Below are 12,406 nucleotides of genomic sequence, written 5' to 3'. Positions count from 1 at the left end.
ACCCCACATCAAAGGGATTACAGTAGATCAAGGCCCCCCACCCCCTGAGACCCGACCGGTCGCACACACCCCCGGGAATTGGCGGAATGTCCAGCTGTGTGATAGCCATCTCCTACTGTGGGTGGGGTGGGGACTTCCACTGTAGATATGTGTGGGAACGAGCTTGAAGTGGGGATTCTGAGGATGTTCTTTCATGTATCAAAGCGATCTCAAGAATGTGCCATGTATGATAAACCTGCAATAAAGTCATAAACCTGTGTATAAGAGGCCAGGCCTCAGAGATGCAGTTAGAGCACCTCGTGACGATACCTCGCTGTCTGATCTGATGTGTTCTCCTCCGGAGAGAATAAAACCTTGTTTCCTGCCTTCCAGTCTCCGGCGCCTGCCTCTTTGTTGGTTTAGCATCGAATGGTATAAGAGGCGATTACCGCCGGGCAATACTTGAAAGGTTATCGACTACGACTGCCGCTACCATTTAACAATTGGCGTCCCAAGCGTGGGGCCCATCAGCGACACGTGGATCCAGTGGGAGAGGTCCCGACGACAGAGTGAACGACTGCAACGATCGGGAGAGCTCCTGCCCGATAGACCCTCGTCTGGCAGCCGATCATCCGAACTTCACTTGTTCCGAGCAGACCTCTCTCGAGTGATCTATGGTCCTGACTGGGAACCATCAGGAGTGCCGCGGCAAATACGGAGAGTAGAGGACCATCGGGCGCTGGAGGCGGAAGACGAGAAACTGTCCACACGGTCCGGGTAAGGTCGTGAAACACGACAAATTGCGAAACGATTGATTGATTGATTGAAAATACTAGTGTTACTTATTGATTGTTCTCTTTGAGATATTCGCTGTCTGCAAACGGGGAGGAGTAGAAATACTCTCTCTCTCCCTTTACAGATAGTGAAGGGTAGGTAACGCAGACTTTTGTCCCCATTGTAACCCGTCGTGCCTATTTTTATCTCCCCACTGATTGATTGTCCGAATATTGATTGTTTTGAAGGATAGTACTCTTTGAGATATTCTCTGTTTGCAAATAACGTAGAATAGAAATATTCTGTCTAGTCTTTGCAAATAGTGAAGGGTAGGTAACGCAGACTTTTGTCCCCATTGTAACCTGTCGTGCCTATCTCTTTCTCACCATTGATTGATTGATTGTCCGAACACTAGTTGTTCGATATTGGTTCTTTGGAGGTTTTCTCTGCTTACAAATAACGTGGAATAGAGATATTCTATCTAGTCTTTGCAAGCAGTGAAAAGATAGGTAGTGCTGACTTTTGTCCCCGTTGTAACCCGTCATGCCTATCTTCTCCCCACTGATTGGTAGTTGGTTCTGCCCGGACCGCTTATTAGAGACGAACCATCCAGCTCCACTGGAAGACACCCCTAATAAGGACATATTTACTAAATATGGATTAGTCGCTGTAGCTTACAGCAAGCTAGGGAATAAAAATCGCTATAAAGAAACAAAAATATTCTAGTGAGACCAGTGAACCGCTGATGGGACCCTTTTTGACCCTACAAACACAAGAAACGCTAGGAAATAGCCCTTTACGAGGAATATGAAACTAGGAGGAGGAGCCAAGCCCACGGTCGAGGTAGCCACGAGGTAGCTCGGCTCCGCCGCTCTCATTGCCTAAAACATGTCTGCCTTACTGCCCACCCCGCCTAGTAAACGCGACAAAATCCTGCACCAACGGAAGCCTGCTGGTACCCACTATCGACGTCCCCGAACTGGGCTAGATCGCGCACAATTGGGCTATGTTATTTTTCCAATTACGCAGTAACATCCTTGTGCTCGTTACCAGATTGCAAATATGTACAACACTCCAACAAAGTAGTATAGTTATAACATTTTAATAACTTATAGGTATAACAAACACACCAACAGGGTAAACACATTAAAACACGTTTTTAAACAACTATTTACATGACAGTCCTCGCCCCTCCTTCTTTGAAATAGCAACATTGACCTGCTTTGGGCGGTCCTTTTAGTCGGCTTTGGGCTATAAAAGCCATGCAAAAATCCATCGACATCAGTGGCGGGCGATTGTGCGAATAGGCCGGAGGCTACACGCAGCGCCGAGGCTCTGGCAGCGCCCAGGTGGAGTCCACCACGTTGTACTGGCCTTCCCATTCTCCGCTTCGACCGGCAGCGAAGGGCGCCCTGGCAGGGGGGAAGCGACGCGGACGGGCCTCCCCCGCCTCCCCAGGTGGAGGCTCGCCAGCAGAGAGGGCACCCCTGCCGTATCTTTCGCCGGCCAGCTGAGTTGCACCCTGCCGTTTCACTCGCCGGCCAGCTGAGTTGCACCCTGCCGTTTCACTCGCCGGCCAGCTGAGTTGCACCCAGCCGTTTCGCTCGCCGTCCAGATGAGTGGGCGCCCCTGCACTCACCGACCAGCTGCAGCAGGACAGCCATTCAAGTCTTGCCTGCCGGGTAACCACTCAGGCGCGGATCCACTAAGATTGCCATTAGCGTTTCACTCGAGAAGTGGGCCCCCGCAGCCGAGTGATCGGGGGACCCACCCCGGTGGCTGTACCGAAGAGCTGCTGCTGCTGCTGCCTCTGGACTCTGGCGGTCGGTTCTTCAGATCCAGGCCTGGCCCACCGAAAGACGGCCCTGGACTCGGAAGCTTGTCTGCTCGGGCGTGGGCCCCACCCTTGAAAAAACACCCTCTCAGCTTTGCAGATTCTGCGGGAGTCATTGACATTCGACTCCCGTGGACCTCCGGTGGGGGCAATCGCCGCTATTTGCTTGATTATTCCACATTAACTTGTCCTTGCCCCGGGCGGCAGCCATCTTGCCTCCGTTTGGTGCCGTAAAAAGAAAGACTGATTCAGGGCGACAGCGGAAGAACCCGCCTGCTGTCCCGCCCCAAGGACGGACAACGGCATCGCTACAAGACCGCGGTGACGCAAGCTGACGCTAACGAAAAGTTCTCGAACTACCGAAAGGGATTCTGGTCCGGCAGCTAGTTAGTGGGAAGACTTAGACTGTGCACTGGACCCACCCGACCTCGCCCCAAAATGGCGCCGAGACGCCTCTCACACCGTGGCCGGCCTGAACGGTTGTAGGCCCGTATTTGTATAATGACATTGTTTTAAATAAAGGGCTTCTTAAAGGAATTACGGAATCAGTGTCATGACAAATCATCTAGGTTGGTAAAGGTTTTTGAATAAATGATTGTTACTCCCAAGCAATAGAAAGCAGATAATGCAGACCCCATTTGCCTGAATCTTTTTTTTTGATTAACGGAATTTGTACCCGTCACACCTGTCTTTTTCCAAGAGTTGTCAGAAAATGGTTGACTATAGCTTAAGGTATATGCCGAATGCAAGGTATGGTATCTTGCACCATAATATACGACCGATCGAGAAATACATGTACGACCAGGGAACCCGAATTTAGGAGATGAATGAAATAGAGCATCTTTGTATATCGGAAGAAAAGAATTATAGGTCTGTGGTATTACCCACTCCTGCGGCTAGCCTGGTACGTGGTAGGTAGAACTTTTTCGTGTCTATGCGTGCTAATGTACTTTGAATACTGCACATCCCCCCCCGTCTTTTCCCTCTCTATAGGTCACAATGAAGTTCCGACTGAAGAATGGAGTGGACATGGACCGCACCGTACTCAATATAGGGAAAAACATAGACAAACGTTGTGGGATAGTGCGCGAAGTGCAGACCACCATTGGGAACGTGAAAAACTGTATGGTATGACTGTGCGTGTGTGCTACGATTATACGGTATGAATGTGTATGCATTTCATATACTTGGGTCGCTCGAAGAGAACGTCATCGTATAATTGAAGTGCTTGTCTATCGATCAAAGGGAGGGGAGTAAAAGGTCCGACACCCCCCCAAAATAAATTACAAAAACACTGAAAATACGCAGCGTGCATAGGAAAGAGGACAGGAAAGGAGAGGTCCCCATACTCAACGTAGCCCTGTGTCTCCGTCCTAAGTTTCTGCGCTTGATGTATGTACTGTCACGCCCTATCCGGTATTTGTGTATACGTGATCACCGACTTTATGTCTTTCCCCCGCTTGTGTTTTCTTACATAGAACTGACCCGTGCTACTCCATGTTGTGTGTGCACCAAGTAGCCTATTATCGTACACATGTCTCTCTCTCTCTCTCGTTTTGTGTCGTACGTATGCCAAATAGCCTACTTGATGCGCACGTCTCTCTCTCTCTCTCTCTCTCTCTCTCTCTCTCTCTCTCTCTCTCTCACTCACTCACTCACTCACTCACTCACTTACTCACTCACTCACTCACTCTCTCTCTCTCTCTCTCTCTCTCTTACTCTCTCTCCCTCCCTCGCTGAAGGCTCTCTTGCCCTCTTTCTTTTTGAATAAATTAACGACACTATACCTCCTCAGTATGTGTATAATTGGCATAAAACACGGTGGTGTTCGAACAAATTGACAGAAACAAAAACGACCGTACTTTACCACGTTACTACCTCTCCTTTCTGCAAATGTTGAACTTAATTGGCTGAGAAAGAAAGGACAGGTAAGATGACTAATGTCTCCCAATCTGGCCCTCATCACGGGGACTATTTGTCAGTGGTTTTCGTTTTTAGAGCTTTAACGACACCATCTCCACCGCCCAGAATTGCCCCCGCCCAATTGTTCCGAACTAGAATGTCTAAGCACCCCGTCCTCCCAGAATCACCCCAGCTCTGTACTAGCCGTCCCAGAGTATTTCGAGCAAAACAGCTGATGACTTTGTTCTCTAAAGGTACATCGCCTAAGCTGATGAGGGTTACCTTTTGTCTCCAGCAAGAAAAATGTTTAGCTTGTGTCCCTCCCCGAAATAGATGTCTGTGAATCCATGACAGTAACACCTCGCACTTTTTTAGCAGTCCTCGGAGGAAAATGTGTATTAACAGAACTTGTGTTAAGATGAACGAGTCTCTACCGGAGAAGCCGGTTCGAATTTTTGATAGACCAGAAAGTTGACAGATGTCAGGCTTCCTGCAATGATTATAGGGCACAGGAATCGACACCTAGCAGGCCAGACGATGGAAATTTGCAGGAACACCCACAGAAACCTGCACCGCAGCAATGATTAATAAACTAGTAACATGCACCGACATAAGAGTTAATAGACATCAATCATACAGCGACCGATAAAAGCATTTCCCCAACTACTCGGTGGTTGGGAGAGAGGATGAAGTGTGTAAATGTCTTCCCTGCCAACTCTCTAAGATTTTGTTTCTTGTACTCATTCAAAGATAACCTGCGGCCATCGGAAGAGAGGGGTCGGACGTGACGCACAGCCTGGCTGCGGACCATGGAACATCTATGGCATCGACCAAGGGGGGGAGCAACGAAGCAAAAAGGGTGTGAGACGAGGCACCATTATCAGCATGATAAACGATAGAACGAAGGGCTACCTCGAGGCCCCCTGCTCGCTGACCAGCGTGCCTGAAGTCCCAACCCGTCGGGCCCGATTGATGGGCCCAGTGCTGAAAGATTCTGCTCTCCTTGGTCCGCTTTTTGATCCGATCCCACTCCACCCCCTCTTCCCTCGGCATCCCAAAGCACGCCACACCCCTTCTCTCTCTCTCTTTTATATGGATTTTGAATTTGACGATAAAATGTGTTAGGGAACAGGACTGTGATCCGAGAACAACGAATGGTCACACCCTGCTACGTGAAAACTTGGATTTGAGCTGGACCTTAGCTCCACCGCCGGTGCTCAACAGTGCCAACAAAAGAAGAAGAACAATAAGAGCTTACCAGTGATGGCTCGTTATAATAGGACACTGGAAAGAAGAACTCCCTTCCCTGACTGTAACTCATGTTAAGTTGAATTCCTCTCCCAACCGCTTTTATATTGACTGTCTTCCAATCGAGTTTTCATGATATTTCATCAGTCACTTCCAACTGTACGCTGATAAGTTAAGAAACTCTAACCTTGTATAATGACATTTGTATAACACCAGCCGTACACATGACTATGCTGACTATTTTTGATCCACACGAAGTCTGGGCCTTAAGTAATATACGAAATATCCCTTGTTTTGCCAGAAACATTTTTACTTTACGGTATCATGTTTGTGCTTGAGCAAGCTTCTCTCCTCCTATCTCTGGGTCTGACATATGGCGCAGCTGATGTAATTTTGTATGCACTGCCTCCTCGCCTATCCCATCAACTACATGTAATTATGTACAAATGTGTCAGGTTATTCCCGTCCGCCCTAAAACCCGGAACTTTGAAGCGGAGCGAATGAAAGCTTTGTATGAGGTGGAAGTTCGTAGTATTATGGGGATAGATCCAAACTAAACAAGCTGGCGAGATATGTTAAAAGGGAGGACTGTGGAAATTTAGCTTGCGAACTGAACATTATCTGCGCCATCTTGTCTCTCCCCAGCGCGACACACAGGAAAGCGCACGGCAGCCATTTTAGGCACCCTGGTCTCTCCCTGCTCATTGCCGATCGCCAGCGCGTCCCCCTGGCGCTGCGAGCATTCCCCCGCGCGCCGGCCACCCCCGCTCTCCCATACATGGGCCATAAACCCTCTCCTTCTGCGCGACCCTGCCATGGAACCACATCCCACGCCTGACCGACATCCCATACATGGTCATGCATCTCTTTGATAACCCCCTTCCTCTGCGCCCCATTGTCCGAACCGATCCCAGGCCATCACCTAGCCCTGCGGATGCAGTTTATTGCCCCTACTGTAAGGGAAACACCCCACATCAAAGGGATTACAGTAGATCAAGCCCCCCCACCCCCTGAGACCCGACCGGTCGCACACACCCCCGGGAATTGGCGGAATGTCCAGCTGTGTGATAGCCATCTCCTACTGTGGGTGGGATGGGGACTTCCACTGTAGATATGTGTGGGAACGAGCTTGAAGTGGGGATTCTGAGGATGTTCTTTCATGTATCAAAGCGATCTCAAGAATGTGCCATGTATGATAAACCTGCAATAAAGTCATAAACCTGTGTATAAGAGGCCAGGCCTCAGAGATGCAGTTAGAGCACCTCGTGACGATACCTCGCTGTCCGATCTGATGTGTTCTCCTCCGGAGAGAATAAAACCTTGTTTCCTGCCTTCCAGTCTCCGGCGCCTGCCTCTTTGTTGGTTTAGCATCGAATGGTATAAGAGGCGATTACCGCTGGGCAATACTTGAAAGGTTATCGACTACGACTGCCGCTACCATTTAACAGGGGTCATGAAGGGACTGCAGGGGCACGCACTCAATAAGTCATGTCGAAAAGTAACAAAAGAGTGCCTGCTGCCACTGGAAGGACACTAGTCACCGGAAGCAGTACATTGTCCAGAATCGACCGCAGGACTAAGAAGACTCGAAGCCCAGGAGGAAGACGGAGGCAAGGAGAAGGCGCTAACCAATAGGAAGCAAGGAAACAAGGGTGATGTGAGAGCCACGTGGGAGGCAGCCAGTGGTAAGTAACGTGATGTAGGAGCCACGTGGGAGCCAGCCAATGGTAGGCAAAGGTAAGCAAGGCCAGATCAAGCGCTGTGTAGGTGAAACCCAAACTGGAATACTCTTGGTTTGAATTTAACTGTTTCATTTCCTTATGTGGAGTACGGCAGAGGACCATACCCCTGCCTTTATGCCTGCTTCTAAGAGTTGACACTGATTGTCAATCGAGGTTCAGCTCACCTCATCTTACGCAGTCTTATTCAGGAAGGCCTAGCATACCAGGTTTGTAGAGAGAATTCACATTTTAATAATATTGTGATTTAGGGACAGATGCACGACCGTTCTTTGCAGTCGCAAAGGGGTTTTAGGCCCATTTGCGACTGCAAAATACGTGTGGCCAATGTACCAACCCTATTTTGCGAGTCGCTAATCAATTAGTGACTCGCAAAATAGGGTTAACGACTTGCTATGAGGAAGGGGCGTGACAAAGGCGACCCTTCCTAATAGCGACTCCTAAACTTATGTATGAATGTTTTGCTACCGTAGTTGAGGTCCCAAAACACTCACAGTTTACCACCCTTCTCAGAAGGGTGGTAAGGCACTCACAAACAGGAAGGGCTCTCCAGAGGACCCCTTCCCCTTTGGGAATGCATGTGAAAATATTTTTTTATAGCAGGCAGTGGTCCCAGGGACCACTGCCTGCCCTTAAAAAATGAAACGGAAAAGTTGAATGTTTATTTTTTAAATGCATCCCGTTTTCCATTAAGGAAAACTGGCTGCATTTTTAAAAAACTGCTTTATTTAAAAGCAGTCCCAGACATGGTGGTCTGCTGACCCCAGCAGGCCACCATCCCTGGGAGTGCCAGTCATTCCCAATGGGGTCGCAAATTGCAACAGCTTAATTAATATTCATGAGGCATGCAATTTGCGACCCCATTAGGAATCGCAGTGTCTCAGACAGTGTTGTACATAGCATTTTGCGACTTGCAAATTGCGAGTCACAATTTGACGCAATTTGAGAGTCGCAAAATGCTATGGTCGTACATCTGGCCCTTAGTCAAGAAATCAGAAGAGGAAAACGAACATAAAATATCAATATATGGATCAAAACAAAGTAAAATCTAAGAAAATTAAGTCTTACCTTGAACTCTTTTTCTATGTTTGCCAGTTTAGCAAGCTCGTTGCTGAGCTCCAGGGCAGTGTGTACCGGATCTTCACTAGACAGGGAGAGGTACGCAGGACTGGCTAATCCCTTATAGGCGTTTATCCTTGACCGAGAATGGCTAAATGAGTCATGTTTTTGCTTCTCTGTACAGTCATTGCACTTGCAGAAATAATCGTGAGGCTTCTCAATCTTTGCTCCCTTCAGTAACAACATGTGAACAACCTCATACTTCTGGCAGTGAGCAGCCAGGATGATGGGAGTGATATCAGGCGAAAATCTGGTGCCGTCCTCATCGTAGGAATAAAAGTCATCATCCTGTAGCTCTTGCTCACAGGGGCTAAGAGTCAGTCTCTTGTTTGCTGCAAAAGCGGGGTGGTTCAAAATGGCTTCCACTATTCTTATATAGCCTTTGCTAATGGCGAGCAGCAGCGCATCACCGATTCGTGCTAAGTTCTCTTTCTTCAGAAGGAGCTCAGTCACTTCCAGATGCTCGTTGCCCACCGCGAGTTGCAAGGCATTCTGACCCATGTAGTCCACACAGTTTACATTAAGTGTTTTTGACTCCTCTAGCATCTTCCGTACTACTGGGATATTGCCATACTCCGCAGCATCCAGAAATCGCTCTTCTTCAGATGTCAGGCTCGTACCCCTGTTGTTGAACATGAACGCTGGACCCCTGACAGCCTGCCGCCTTCCTTTTTCCCTCATCATGGTAAGTCGTCCAATAGATGGGCTGCAGTCACCAGACCTAACGATAAGCACAAGAGATGTGTTAATATGCAATGCAAAGCCATGTTATCCCATCACACTCTGCTAACTTAGCGCACCACTGCTGTACATACAACATAAATTTGTGTTCCGACACAGGTCCCTAATGGGATTTACCGTCTGGTCCCATATAGTAGGCTTCCTTTTTCTGTCTGTGCAAAATATCGAGCTTTTTCTGTCGATTTCGTGAATAACAACAATTGTATAAATATCCTACGGAGTGAGTGAGCACTGAGCTATCCATCTGCGGACTATTCATCTGCCTCTTAGCTCAAGAAGAGGTAGTGACTGTTCTTTAAGGTGAAGAGCCCACCCATAAATGTACATGTGGGAGCACAAGACTGCAAGCTCTATATCAATGTCAAAATGCAAGTATGTTATGAAGAACAAGGAGCTATATCAATGGAAAATGGTGGCAGGAGAGGAGTGAGGTAAGGATGTCCTCTGGATCCACTCCTGTTCAATATGTAAGTGAACGACTGGTCAGCCTACCTCAAAAACTCAAGAGAGGATCTGCCAAAATCACTCAGGTTAAAATAACAATCCTACTTTATGCAGAAATCACTCTTTTGATTGCTAACCTCCCCATTTGCCCCCCCCCCCCACGCTACCCGCCACAAAACTCTACAAACACTAATGCCTAAGCCCATGGAGTCCTGTGAAAGGAATGCAATTGAAATCAACACTGCAAAACCAAGATGTTTTGGGGGCAGAAGGGAAAGATATCAATAGATAACTCCTTCTTCCTAGGAAAAGCCCCTAGAAAATGTAACCTCATAAAAGTATCTATTAAACACCTTTTCATTTAGGACTACATGGGAAGCCCACTTCACACATGAGGCAAAGCAGCCAGAAACAACTGTAGGGAGCCTGGCAAGATTCTCTCAGTCCTTTGAAGTACATACTAGTGATTGGAAATGCAACAAACATCGGCAAGGCAAATAGTTCCAGGTTTAATGTAGTAACGCATGCAGAGTAAGCACATTAAGGCCAGTCAGAAAACCGAGAAGGCATACTGAATCAAAGACCCTTGCCTTTGATACAGTCATGTTTTGTTTTTTATTTAAAATAAAGGTCAGATGGCAGGGGAATCTTCATGATAGTTCTTTCTTAATTTTTTTCTATAACATAGAAAGAAAGAGCATTCCCTTGCCACTTGGCTACCTTTATCATAGAAAGAAAAAGACTATATTGAAGGCAGGGGAGCATTCATTTAGCCCACATTTTATTTCTAGAAAGCAGAAACTAAAGAAAACAAGCATTAGAAATGCAATAGATCTCGCATTTTTTTTGAGTTAGAGCTATTGGCATAGCTCAACAGCTACCCGACAGAAATTGCCACTTTGCAGGTGCCGAACAGAGCATTTTCCGTGAAACGGCCTGAAAGCCTAAACAGATGTTAATAGCCAACAAAGTAAAAAGGCAGATCAGCATGACCAGGAGGAACCACAGAAGTTTTTGGATGGCCAACGCAAGCAAACAATGAGTGGACTCGCCTAGGCGTGACCCAAGCACGCAAAGGCGGGAGAAAATCAGACCCAATGCACCAATAAAAACCCCAAATTTCTAAATGGCACAACAACGAACAAATGGCAATTCATGGGCATGCCAAAAGCCGTTAGAGGAGATAACAACAGGTCTTGCAGACAGTGCATGCGCGCTGCCTAAGCTCGACCTAAAAAGGTAAAAAAAACAGACCTAGTGGCTGTAAAGAGTAGCCATGGGGCGAAAACACAAACAGGGTGGAAGGGAAAGGGACAAGGAGGGGGACTGGCTGGAGGGCTTTGGGGGGTAGAAAGTGAGCACACATGACAGATGGAAGAGAGAAGGAGGGACGAGAGAGAGGATGCAGTGGATGACGAGGAGCACTCGGATAAAAAGGGAGGGAGGGACACAGAGAACACAGGGAAAAAAGGATGGCTAGGAGTAGCACGAGAGGGTAGCAGCCCGGATGACGGTGACAAGGAGCACAGAGTGAATGGAGGGGTGGTGTGTGGGAACAGAGCTGGGCACATGGGAGACAGCCAAGGGGTGCAGACAGCGAGGGTAACACATATAAGGTAGTCTCACATGCAGTTCACTGCAAGCAATGGACTGGAGGCGAACACATACATACAACCAGCCAACAGCACACATGCTAACATTTTAGAACAGGAAAGTGGGAGATTTTGAAAAAACAACGAGCAATGTATTTTCCCCCATTGACTTCTATTGAAGCAAAGGCAATTTCTGATAGGAGACATCGAAAATAGTCATTTTGGGCTTCAAAAAATGTGAGTCTCCCACCTGAATCTGATCTGTTAGCATGTATGCATCAGGTGAGAGATGAATACTCCCCTGGGCTGAGCCAAGGTGTGATTGACAAAGTGTCAAGCCAATGCCTGAAAGAGGCTGATCAATGTAAGCCATGGGTTGAACGAGATGGACCCAAAGCTCTCTATATGTATGTGTGGCAAATTGTATGTTTAACATGTGTGCTCTCAAAATTGAGACTTAATAATTGATTGAACGCTGCCTGTACGGAGTAGAGCTCTGGGTGCCTATAGGCAATACCAAAATTATCTGCCAAAGTTAGAGGAAGCAATAGAAAATGGCCCCTGGTACAGCTAGCATTCCCCACTGCACTTGTGCAAGTTGACTGTGGACAGACACAGATGCAAGGTGCATGCTACGAAAATAACTTAATGGAATGCAGCAAAGAGAAGCGCATCAGCCACTCAAAACATGATTTATTGCTGGAGGGAGTTGGTCAAGAATGAAATTCCAAGGCTTCTGACATAATTCATCAAAGCAGAATCAGTTTTGCTGGTGATCCAGGTTAAAACAGTCTGGTTGACTCAAAATGACTATCTATTGTTCAACAAACATACTCGCAATACCAAACTGGGAGGTGGGGAGAGAACAAAAATGGAGGCACTGTCTAGGATACAACAGAAAAAGATTTTGAAAAATACTCAGAACCCAGTGCCATCTCTAATAAACATGGAAAACAGGAAATAAGGTCATTCATGATGGCAAGGGCCAGTTTCACAGAAATACATGCAAGAAACAAAGTAAGGTGTCAGAGAGA

At 47.4% G+C, this 12,406-nt stretch overlaps 1 protein-coding gene across 1 annotated transcript in view; it reads right to left on the bottom strand.

Moving 5' to 3' along the window:
* The window catches only part of TRPC3 (transient receptor potential cation channel subfamily C member 3), a 618,646-nt gene that overhangs the window by 461,760 nt on the left and 144,480 nt on the right, over window positions 1–12,406 (bottom strand). Inside the window, exon 2 of the mRNA XM_085641565.1 lies at window positions 8,545–9,316. Coding sequence (XP_085497691.1) covers window positions 8,545–9,316 — 772 coding nt within the window. The remainder of the gene's footprint in view (window positions 1–8,544; window positions 9,317–12,406) is intronic.

This window comes from Triturus cristatus, chromosome 2_2 (genome assembly GCF_964204655.1).
Source record: "Triturus cristatus chromosome 2_2, aTriCri1.1, whole genome shotgun sequence".
NCBI lineage: Eukaryota > Metazoa > Chordata > Amphibia > Caudata > Salamandridae > Triturus > Triturus cristatus.
The sequence above is the reverse complement of the archived record's forward strand: the minus strand, read 5'-3'. Positions and strand labels throughout refer to the sequence as shown.